A 12,500-nucleotide genomic window follows, 5' to 3' on the forward strand; every position below is an offset into this window, starting at 1 on the left:
TTGGGCGAGATGTAAGCTCAAACCGACCAGCCTGAGCTCTTAGAGTGCTACTATGATCAAATAATCACTTCCCTCTTTTCGTCAGATTTTGAAGGTGTGTTTGCTTAACACCTGCCTGGCAAAATCTTGAGCTTTGATTTTTTATCCAAAGGCTGTTTTACTTTGAGTGTAAGGTTTGTCCGCTATTACTCTCGTTAAAACTAACCGACTGCACATCAGAGGGTTGGATCTAGGGAAAAGTGACGCCATTCACTCAACGGCTTAAAATTTCAGCCTGTAAACACGAGCTTAAAAATCTGGAAGCCCGAAGCTCCCGTGCTGCATATTAATTCAGTCGTGTACAAACGCACTGTAGTCTTTGACGTCATTTTCTCCTCGATCCAGCTCTCCCAAGATTTTAAAGTTAATAATGGCGGACCATTAAGTAGGAAAAATTTAATGTCCCTTTGAAATTAAGGCTTAAAACTTGGGTCACTTAGTGTTCAGTTAACATAGTTTTGAAATCCAAAGGATAAGAGATTTGATTTTTTGATCATAGTACCACTTTAAGTAAATCAAGACCTAAACTCTTTGAGACCCTTGGAAACTCGTGTTTTTTTTTTCGCCCGAAACGCTTTGAATTGGCAAATACAAACAAGGACAAACGAGTGGCGAAATTAGAAAGTACATTGATATCTTCATTTTTAGTCTGTGAATAATATTACTTAAGAGAGGAATTAACACTGTGCCGTTGGCGCAAAATATATTACCTTAGGCATAGCGGCTGCTGGAGCAATAGAAAAATCGATCGGTGCTACAGAGGCATCAGCAAAACCTGGTTAAAAAAAATTAAATTCGTTCAGTTCAGTTTTTGAGCTGTCCGTGCAGCTTGATAGAAACAGGAAGAGCACTGCACCGGTATCGGAAAGGACAAGGGTTCAAACCCCATTCAAGGCTGAATTTATCAGGCTTTCGTTGCGCTTTTGCTAAAGTGGTGTTCATAACTGCGAAGACATTCAATCTAAAAACAATTCCGGCCTTCCGCAGTTCCAATGTGTGTGTGTGTGTGTGTTCTTAACACAGAAGTCCAAGTTGCCAAATGTTTAAGGCGCCGAATTTGCATTTTGATGTTTTGGGTTCAAATCAATCTCTTCCTATTAACTGAATTTATCCAAAGAATAAGTCCCAGATAAAAACCCGTCAAGTTTTGATCATAAGAAAACTGTTGCCTCCTTCGAGTTGGGTTTCATGCTAAACTATCTCTCAAATGTAAGTGATTAGAGTGTAATGTGAAGTGCTAGATTTCTATCCCATATGAAACGTGTGAGCGTTAGCCCTACTGATGGAAATGGGCTAACACAAGGACAGAGAAAACCTGAGCTACAAGGTCAGACGGGAGAAAGCCGTTGGAACTGAAGATGTTAAAGTCACGGCAATGAACATGTAAATGTACAAGGAAGAATTACGTTTTTGCAAACGTTGGCCGTGTAGCACTTATATTTGAACAGACTTAACTGATTAGAGTGTAATGTGAAGTGAATGGACGATTTTGGCTCCGTCTCGCAATACAGCTCCTAAAGACTCCAACAACTGAGATAAGCAGGGCCAGTTTATTTGACACTGTCATATTTATTCGAAGCTCGTCTAGCTTTAATTTTTAAACATCAGGGTAAAATAGATTCGACTTACGGTCAAGTCGCCCAAAGGTCATCTCGCCCGAAACCAGAAAAATGTCGCCCGAGATCCCGAGTTCTGTTTCGGGCAAGATTACTTTCGAGCGACTTGACCAGTTAACATAGACCGTCTCTCCCCCTTTTTCAGAGATTCGATACCTGTAAAACTATTTTGAGACGAGCATCTTGAAAATCTAAGTTCATGTTGTTTTCCAGAAGATGATCAGCGACCGAAAAAGTTGTTTTTCTTTTAAATTTAAAGCTGACAAACAAGTGCATTGGATCCAACTTACCGATTATAGATGCAAGTGGCTTCACTCCTAACCTGTCAGCTGCCTGCTTGGTCATGAGCACAACAGCTGCTGCTCCGTCGTTCAATGTACTGGCATTGGCTGCTGTTACTGTGCCTGACGAGTGAAAGAACAGTCATGTCACTGATGACAAAAAGTTTGCTTCTAAGGTAAGGCAATTTAAAGGCAAAACGTACCATTTTCCTTTTGAAAGACAGGCTTGAGCGAAGAGAATTTCTCAAAAGAAACTCTCTTGTATTCTTCATCTTCACTAACTACCACATCTGGTTTGCCTAAAGGAAAGTTTAAACATTCTTTCAAGAAAATTTAATCTGTCACAAAGAAGATACAATGTATGCTTGCAGACAATAACTCTGCTCAGTCATTTTGGTCTTCTGCCCTTTTCGAACCAATTTTATGTTTTTTCTTTTCAATTTTCAACTGCAGGGTTACAATTTTCTCGAAAGACCAGAAAACAACTGCTCGAATGACCCCCTCGTTATTTAATACACTAATAACATTAATTTATTATTAGTATATTACAGAGTCATTACAGCAAAATAAAAAATAATTATTATATTATTTTTGTGTTTGTGTTTTATTTTATTAGGATACATGTACAAGGGGATTGTGGTAGCCCAAAGAGCCCTAGAAGATTCAGGGTTTGAGAAGTCCTCTGTTAATTGATAGGGTTATTTTTGTAGCTTTTTAGTGGTTGACTAGAATGTTAAAAACTGTAACAAGAGAGAAACTGAACAGACCAGTGAACAAACCTTTTCTTTGAGGAATTGTCACCGGGACAACTTCACTATTAAACTTGCCCTCCTGCAAAAATTAATAAAAAAAATTGTTCATTATTCAATTGGCGCAAAGAAATATTTTTTCAATTTCGTTTTCATTGCACACCACTAAATGAAACAAAAACAGCCCTACATTATCCCACACGTTAAACAGTTTAACTCCTCCTGAACCAGTGTGTACTGATGAGTAAAATCACCTGGCATTAGACAGAGTAAAATTTGCAAGTGTCGCTTTTAGGAGAGAAAAGGTTCTAAGGAAGTATAAAAACTAGATCTACATTTTTCACCACCTACATATTTTACTGACAAAAACTGCTTTGAAAACACAGAGTACATAACTTACTGACACATAAGTGACATCTTCAGGAAAAAAGACAAAAGCACTGATAACTTCTCAAATGAAAAAAAATAAGGTTAGGTGGACTTCACCTTTATGTGCACGTTTAACACAAATAGTAAAAAATGTCAACAGGCAGGTCATCTAACCTGCCAAGCTGCTGCTGATTTCTTGTACGAACCAATAGCATATTCATCCTGTTCCTCGCGGCTTATTTCAAGCTTGGCTGCTGTATTTTCTGCACAGTTACCCTGTCAGTGAACAAAACAAATTTAATGACCTTAGACAAGTCAACAAAACCAATTATTTTTATACAAACATCCAAGTGTACTGGACTTCAACATAAAGAAAAGAAGAAAAAAGGAGTTAAACATTCAAGCAAGAGTCCCAGAGAAGGCCTGACTGGAAAATACACAGTGCATTCCCACCTTAAAATAAGACACTTGAATTAAAAAAAAAAAGATCTGTGACAGGAACAGTCTCACAAGGTGCTGGAGAATTCTATTTTATATGTAGTGTTAGAACCTTAACCCAATGCATTGAAACTCCTCCTAACGGCAGACAATTTTACTCCCCCTAGTATGCCTGAGGGGCGAATGGCTATAATAATTATGCTATAATAAAATACTTGTGTGGGTTGAAAAAAGCCATACTTTGGGTGTCAGACAATTTCTTTTGCAGTAGTACTGCTTGAACTAGGCACCAATGGGGGAAAGCTCATGTTTGTTTATCTGGCCAAATTAATTTTAATACCCTTCTGGCAGACCAGCGACAAAAAGGCCGCCAACTGCAACATTAAGGAGCTCACCAAAGTTAATAGGGACTTAAAGATAGTACACGACGGTAGACTGGGACGGTTAGATGAGTGTCATGTCACGCAAAATCCCCGTGACATTTGACCGTCGTGCTTCTAGGACAGTATGTTTTCCCCGGGTTTCTCGTCGTGGAATCTACGGTGAAAACGGTAGGAATTCATCCATACTTATTCGCACTATTTCAGTCTTTTCCTTTATTATGCATTGAAAACTGATCACCCAATGGGTTAAATGTGCATTTGGTTGTGTTTGTCTTGATTTATCCATCGCTGAAATGAAAAAATCTAGCGAAAATTCTGAGTTCATTCAAAGACATCACTCGGCCACATCGCGGCGCATAACCAAAATTTGCTTGTTCTCAATGTAGCATTATCCATAATCCACCATGACACAGGAGGAAAGCAGAAAGAAAGCTAAAAGAGATAATTGTAGCCGCATTTTTTGTTTATGAACCAATTCCCCTTAGCGGATTTACACTCGCTAGAATCCAAGGAATCTAAACAAAATGGTTCAAATTCCCAGTAAGGAAAAAGAGGATTCACTGATTCGTATTCATGGTATAAAATAAGAAATTCCTCCTCGCTAATTGAACCTTCTGCAAAAGAAATTACAAGAGAATTTCTCACCTCTTCAAAAGACATGTTTATTCCACCGTCCTACGGTCGTGTTGGCTGAATCTTAAGTTAAAAATTTTCGCGCCTTTCTACCGTACTCGTCCAAAGTCTCCCATATACACAACCAACCGACCCAGCCTACCGTTGTCCACTATCTTAAAGTCCCTAATACAAACTTGATTACTAATGATGATATAATATGGTGCAACCTACCATCCCTTACCATGTGAATCTGATTGTACACATCCCACAGACCATCTTTAACGATTGCATCCTGAAATAAGTGTTGGAAGAGAAGAAAATAATATTGAAAAAGAACTGTCATGGTTCATTGAAAAAATTAATATTAGATAGGGTAGTCTCTGTTACAGTGGCTTCAGACTTGGTCATCGCGCTTATTAATTAACGCTACTTGTCAATGAGCAGTAACGAAAGGAAAGCCTGAAAAATTCAGGCTTGATTGGGATTCGAACCCAGCACCTGCGATATTTCTTTTTAGTATATATACTAAAACAGTGGATAGCATGGAAGGAAGACTCTGATTGGGTACTCAAATTCCGAATATCCTTTGCTATTCACCTCTTTGCTACCATATTAATTTGTAACACAATTTGTCTAATGATCCATTGCTACAGTAACTGTTACTGTTCTGCAAAGGAGCATAAATTTACGTTTCTGCTTTACCATAAAGTAAACTGTAGTAAGCTTAATAGCCCATTTCCGAGTTGCTGCATGCCTCAGTTTCAAAGCGAGTCCTGGTGCACAACAATTCAAATGGAAATGAGTTGCAAATTGTTATGCAAATCAAACTCATTTCCCTTACAATAGTTGAGCACCAAGACTCACTTCGAAACCAAGACAAACAGCAACTCGGAAATGGCCCATTGACCTCTGTACCTTACTGATTGTGTCAACTGTTTGTTTGTGTGCTTTGCATCCGAACAACACAGTCACGCTTTCCCACCTCCTTTTATGGGAACCAAAAATATTTTTTGGCAACACGTGCAGCCAACTTGCCATCCAATTAAATACAGTAGGTTGTGGCTTGCTATACAGTACGTTCACATTAATTTTCGTCTGATAAATCATCAGTTTGTTCTGACCGTGAAGTGAGTCTTCTTCTCCTCCCACCCTCTCACATGATCTAATTGGGCTATCCCCTTTGTATTACCATCCGTAGTTCTGAAACGGTGGCACATCCCCTACTTGTAGCGATACCTCATTGTCTTATTTATTCTTTTGTCATTTGTATTAAAAAAGGTTTGGGGATAAGTGTTGCGCCAACCCTTCCGTCCCACATTGAAGTGATGCCAGGGTTTCCCTAGCTTGGGTGAGAATCGGTGGCACATGCATCCACTTCCCCTTGCTGGCCCAACCTTCTAGGAGCTTGGTATAGGTACACACCGCTCAGGGTAGCTGGGCTCCGTGCGCGGCCAGTATGTCACTCGCTGACACTCGATCCTAGCGCCAGTGACTGGCCTCGCGGTGGCAGGCGGCACTCGGGTCCTGGACGACACTGTGTGTGATATTAATTAAATGTTCCTCTGTTTGTTCAACACAGCAAAAGAGCCTTTTCAGGATATTAAACCATTGACTCCTGAGAGCGAGACTTAACAGATATTTTACCTTCTCTGTCTAATGCCAGACAGTTTTACATATACTCATCAAATGGGGCCATGCTGGGGCTTCTGGGCCCCGTTGTTCAAAAGCAGATTAACTTAATCCTGGGTTAGCGTAAACTTTTGTTTCATGTTTTTAACTTTTTGGTGAAAGTTTCGTTTGCTTATTTTTGTTTTTCAAGATTGACTTCTACTTTAACTTTTTTTTTTTTCGAATATCAGCGTTGAACGGCATTTGGGAGTAGAGAAACAAACTCCTTGGTTAATTTTTAATCTGGGATTAGCGTTAATCGGCTTTTTAACAACCGGGCCCTGAGGAGTGAATGGGTTAAGCAGACATTCAACTACAGAGCTGCTTGCCATGCTCCCTATTTTCATTCGTTGGTACGTTAAAATGATTCTTACTTCCATCATATGTCCTCCATACTTTGGGGCATCTCGTCCAACAATAAAGGGAACATTAGACATGCTCTCCATCCCGCCAGCAACCATCACTTCCTGAAAAGGCCAGAAAGATATCCAGTTAGTTGATTTAAACACAAGCCACTACAAAGGAGTAGCAACTTAAATATGTGTGGATCATTTTATCAGTCTACAATAAATGTTTACTGTGAGCTACTGTAGGTGAAAAAGCAGGGTCAGCAAGACATTATTATAAAGGACAGTATTGTCAGACACATTTACACGTATTTCCACGGAAAAAATGTTTCAGAGGTTTGCCTTTATTTTGCTGTGACTGTTGCATGGCCACTGTTTTGGGTGATCATTGAATTTAAGCAGAACAGTCCTTTCCCAAATTATGAGTGTTAAGTCATGATAGTCTTAGTTTTTGGCAATTCCTTTACATGCACAAAAGAACATAGTCTGAATGAAAGGAAACATTATATCAAGTGTTTTTAAAGTTGGATTTGTAAGGCAAAAGGAGTTTTATGAAAGCTCAATTTTATCAAAGCTTTCAGCTGTGAAAAAAAATGTTTGCCTGTCCATGTAGCATTCTCAATTCCAGATGACAAAATCATAAGCAAGCCATCTGGACTCAACGAATGCAACAATCTATATCATCAAATATAGAAACTGTTCTAGTGATAACCCAAGTTTCAATTTGAGTAACAGTACTTAAAATTCTTAGAACCCCTTAATGTTTATACACGTATGAAAAAAACATTGGTTTGGGTAAAACACAGTCTTGCACAGGAACTGTAAAACCTATGATTTTTTATTACAGTACTAAAAAGTCTGCATGTTACTGGTCAGATGCTTTTCAGTTCATTTTTTTTAGAATCTCGTACCTCCAAGGAGCTCTCTCAATTTTATAGTAAGTTTTAAACCATTTTCATTAGTCTTGTGCTATTGAAATGTACTGTTGAAAAATTAATAATGACAGAGTAGGCCTTAAGCAATAACAAAATTTTACATGCATGCACATGTATGCATTCACCACTTCAAAATACTGTACAGAATGTGCATGTTTACAAAATGTGAACAAGAATATAATATTATTTATGCACTATGTCCACTGAATAAAGCTAAAACTTGGCTATCAATGCTGAACTCTGTTTGCGAGGCAAAAATTAATACACTGACAACAACAATGTGGGAAAAATATTAGTGATTGATATTCACTATTAAATGGACTGTTTATATGAGGCAAGCAAGCTCAGTTGGGCAGGTTGGCCCAGTAAATGGGCTGAAGTGTTAATACATGTATGGATGATTCCAGCCCGGTTTACCGGGATGAAATCAGGAATTTGTTTATGTGCCTTGTACATGTAACTGACAAAGTCACGCAAGGGATAACTGGTGAATTTTCCCGTTTTGGTTCAAAATGAAGGTTCATTTTAGCTCTAGCAAGTACAGAATGACATTTTAAAACAAAAGATGCAAAAGTAATCCTGTGATAATGCAAATGTGCTTTGAAAGCAATTAACCCTTGCATCATGGCTTGCAGAGATCTTAATTTTTATTGGCACTGAGCTCAGACCAGGATCTCGGCAAGCGGGCCAGCCCACCTTCTAACATAAACAAACCAAGATTTTGCCAAAGAAAATTAAGGCACTCGGCAGATCTCGGCAAAGTGCGCCAGCCCTCTGCCACCTAAGAATTGATCAGTAACTGGCTCATTATTTAAGTTATATTAAAAGGCTTCAAAAGGGAGAGTTACTTGCAGTTAACTTAAACAAGTTCTGTTACCTTCTGAAGTCAATTTGTAAATAGCATGACGCACAAACCCGTAGATAGTTAGTAATAGTGTTTTGTTGTCTCAGTAGGCACTTCTGCCTATTAATTCTTTGATTAAGATCTTTGATTAAGATATTTTGCATTGATTTCTAGAATACAGTATATACCGTAATTGATTTGTGATTGACATTAAATTTTAGATTTTTAACCTTGTGATCCTAGTAGTTTGCCAGTCAGATAATATGCTTTTTCTGTGTTCATGTTGTTTGATATGAACAGATACATGTACTAAATTGCTTACCCATTGCCAATCTGTACTGAGATATTTATATGAATCGACTGGATATCATCACAGAAGTATGTGAGCTTAATTTTGTGAACTTTACAAAATTATATACATGTAGTTCAGTTTCGTAAACTGCATAATGACAGTTTTCCCAAAATATGTACTGTAATGTACTTTCTCTAAGACCGAATAAGATCACAATTACATGATTAGCCGTGACAGTTGATTATTCAGAGCCTGTTACCCAAAACAATTATTATTAGAACAAAAGTGTAAACAATGATGTCAGGAAAGATTCCTTATAATATTTATGTTCATGCAATAAGAAGTTGTTGAGACCTGACTTCCGCAAGCAAGACTTTGAGCAGCCAACATAATTGACTTCATTCCAGAAGCACAGACTTTGTTTATCGTTGTACAGGGTGTGGATACAGGTAAACCTGTAGGAAGCAAACACATGAAATATTTTTCAGGTTCTCCTTTCATTCCAAGGGTTTCTATAAAATTTGAAGTTGGTGGCTCGTTTGAGTAGAGTACCGTAACCAACTGTGTCAAAATAAATTTTAATCTTAGGTTTGAAAGCATCTGTCTTTACGTAATAACTTCAATACACCCTTTGTATGACAGCCATGTCACAAGACCTTGTTTATCACAAGAAGTGATCGTGGTACAAAGTAGATGCCAGAAATGGAAAGAGCGCGATGAAATTAGTAACTAAAGTAGAATGTCAATTTTGAGGCCACTTACACCTAAGTGCGTGATTTTACAGTGGTTTGAAAGTTTGAAAAAATGTTAAAGAATTCTGTGCCATCCAGCAGCTGTTTTCCGTATAAATATCAGTTAATTTTTTAAGCAGTAAAATCACTGTAAAATCTCTCCCCTAAATGTCAGTTGCCTCAAAATTGACATTCTTACTAAAAATTATAGTTTGCTGCATGCAGCTGGTGCTTGGTCATTGAGCACTGGTACATACCTGCTCCAAGTGCAGCCTGTCTTGTTGGAGCTTGACCCTCTCCAGCAGTGCAGACATTTCCCATATAGACCTCCTGCACATCCTCAGCAGCTATACCTGTAAGAAGATGAAACCATAAATTAAACAATTTCATTTATCTTTTGAGTACTTTCAATACTATTCTCAGTTTTTCAGAGGGCTGTATTCTACAGTACAGCTCAATTCACTTTACAGTGGCTTTTCAACTCAACTTGTTTGTTGGCCTGTACTGCGTGCTGATAAAGTTATGTTAAGGGGGGGGTCACTCAACTACAGAAGGACAATAGCTGCTAAGGAAGCTTTCGAGTCAGGAGCCCAACAAAAATCTTGCGCGGATGGTTCTTTTTTTGAAGTAATTTTTTCAATGGAAATCTGACATCGCTTCAATCAAAAGGCACCTGTGCAACTACTCCCAGTCCTCTGCCATGCGTTTCATTCAAACAAAAGAGGAAACTCTCAGCAAATGAAAGGATTCAAGGCGGTTTTTTCACCAGATGGGAACAGTCATAAGGTATATACCAGTTTTTGGTAAGTCATCTGTGGCGCGTTTACATCTTTCGTATTATTATAACTAAGGCAGACCACTTTACTTTGGGGAGGACGGGGGGGGGGGGGGGGGGGAAGGGGTTAAGTGATTCTGGGCTCTTGGAAAAATGACTCCGCCTACTAACTTTTAATATTACGAGCCCAAACCTGGAAAATTTTCTTAGGCAGCAACATTGCTTAAGGATCTCTAAAAGCCTAAGGTCTACATGAAGCTGATCTCAACAAGTAGCAAGATTGCAGAGTAGGACTGGTGTAAGTTATTTTTTCAAGTGCAAGTGTATGTGCCATACTGTAATTCTGCCATCATGTAATGTAACCAATACCTGCTTTCTCAACAGCAGCTTTTACAGCAATGGCTCCTAATCTAGGTGCAGGAACATTGCACAGTGAACTTCTAAATGATCCTATTGGTGTTCGCACAGCACTGGCAATCACAACTTCCTTTAGCAATGAAACAGAAAGCACCATTAGCTCACCATTATACCAACAATGTTGCTAGTCTACAAATAGTAATATTGGATACTCTTTGTCTAGTACTGCAGAGAGAATTTATGGTCTTTTTATGCTTACTACTTCCTTCAAACCTTAGAGTGATGTTGAGCCAAGTTTATGTGGCAAGAACTTTTTTTGACATTGTTGGTGTATGTTGAAAGTCCAGTCTTCTAGTCACTGATGCATAATAATTAATAGACTCCGGAAAGGTTTATGAGCTAAAATGCAGATGGAGTGTCCTGTAACACATTTGTTACGAAATTAGAATACTGGCTACTTTTACTTTAACTCGTTCTTTTAGGAACGATCGTTGGAGCCAAAGGGTTAAGTGTATGAAAGTGGGGACAGGGGTCAGGGGAAACACCGTCATAATCCCCTGGCTAAAGAACTTGCGATGAATAACAAGCAGATTGCTTGGTTTCACCCAGTAAAGTAAAGTAAAATCCTTTATTTAAAAACACGATTAGTGGTTAAGCATTACATGCTTGAGGGGTTGTGTAACTAATTAATTATCTAATTATCTAATTACCTACTGAAAAATGAATGAAATATAGGAAATTAATTTACTTTATCGCAAATCTGATTTCCCAAAACATTGTACTAGATTATTTTTGCCTTTGAATAAAAATCATTAAAATATTCTGAAACACAGTTCCACAGTACAGCTCCTCTGTAACAAACAGAATTTTTCATGAAATAAGTGGAAAATTGTGGAAGGATGGTCTTATTATGTCCTCTTAAGTTATGCGGACTATTGCGCCATACAACTAAATCCGAAATCATTGTGGGCATATTATCACTGGCTATGTTATAGATTAACTGAATAGAGTGTATTGGTATTGTGGAATGCTAGATTTCTATCCCATATGAACCATGTGAGCGTTAGCCCTACTGATGGAAATGGGCCCACACAAGGACAGAGAAAAACTCTGACCAGGGTGGGAATTGAACCCACGACCTTCGGGTTCGATGTCCGCCGCTCTACCGACTGAGCTACAAGGTCAGACGGGAGCAGGCCGTGGGGACTCAAGATGTTAAAGTTACGGCAATGAACATGTACACGTACAAGGAAAGGTTACGGTTTTTTATATACAAACGTTGGCCGTGTAGCACTTATATTTTAAACAGAGTTAACTGAATAGAGTGTAATGTGAAGTGCTAGATTTCTATCCTATATGAACCATGTGAGCGTTAGCCCTACTGATGCTGTGACTTTAACATCTTTGAAAGGGTAAGTAAGTCTTTCATTTAGGTATTTAAAAGGGCCTTTCCTTAAAAATTTCCAATGCAAGGTATACGAAAGGGGTACCTTTTCTGCCAAAAATGGTATATAAAAGGTAAGGGGTCGGACCTCGGGGCGGAGCCTCCCCATATTAATTTTCTTTTTGCACCCTCCCCCCCCGGGTCGTAGCGCTGTACGAGTGTAAGCAATCATTGACCAAAAAATTGAGTGCGTCCGATTTTTGGGAGAGCAATTCAATGTGAAAACGATGCTTTACAGAGTTATTTTTACTGTAAGCTGTGGTCGTTATTGAGTTGTTTTAATGCTATGACCTTGAAAACGACTGGAGCATAGATGCCAAGTTGTAGGGAGAGGCTCGCTGGAGATTTAATGGAGCGCCTAATCCGAGCGAACGCTTGGAGAGAGAGAGCGTCACATGTCACGCTAGACATGCGTAAAAACAAGTCGATCCCAGGTCACTTCGGGTAAACAAACACGAGCAGTGAGAAGAAAAGGGGTCCGAGGTCTAGAATTTCTTGATTTCTCGTCAATTTGCCGCTGATTTCTCGTCGATTTGACGATTTCTCAGATCATGAACAGTTTTACGTTTGTAGAACAATAATTTTATATGATATATGTATTACAAAATTTGTTAACC

At 38.7% G+C, this 12,500-nt stretch overlaps 1 protein-coding gene across 1 annotated transcript in view; it reads right to left on the bottom strand.

Annotated features, from left to right (window-relative positions):
• Nucleotides 1-12,500, bottom strand: part of LOC137996954 (acetyl-CoA acetyltransferase, mitochondrial-like) — a 17,499-nt gene that overhangs the window by 4,274 nt on the left and 725 nt on the right. The window contains exons 3-12 of the mRNA XM_068842609.1: nucleotides 10,452-10,569; nucleotides 9,565-9,660; nucleotides 8,931-9,031; nucleotides 6,533-6,625; nucleotides 4,732-4,782; nucleotides 3,229-3,330; nucleotides 2,716-2,767; nucleotides 2,140-2,235; nucleotides 1,946-2,059; nucleotides 750-814 (exon numbers count right to left, since the gene is read on the bottom strand). Coding sequence (XP_068698710.1) covers nucleotides 750-814; nucleotides 1,946-2,059; nucleotides 2,140-2,235; nucleotides 2,716-2,767; nucleotides 3,229-3,330; nucleotides 4,732-4,782; nucleotides 6,533-6,625; nucleotides 8,931-9,031; nucleotides 9,565-9,660; nucleotides 10,452-10,569 — 888 coding nt within the window. The remainder of the gene's footprint in view (nucleotides 1-749; nucleotides 815-1,945; nucleotides 2,060-2,139; nucleotides 2,236-2,715; nucleotides 2,768-3,228; nucleotides 3,331-4,731; nucleotides 4,783-6,532; nucleotides 6,626-8,930; nucleotides 9,032-9,564; nucleotides 9,661-10,451; nucleotides 10,570-12,500) is intronic.

The sequence above is a fragment of the Montipora foliosa genome, chromosome 3, assembly GCF_036669935.1.
Source record: "Montipora foliosa isolate CH-2021 chromosome 3, ASM3666993v2, whole genome shotgun sequence".
Classification (NCBI taxonomy): domain Eukaryota; kingdom Metazoa; phylum Cnidaria; class Anthozoa; order Scleractinia; family Acroporidae; genus Montipora; species Montipora foliosa.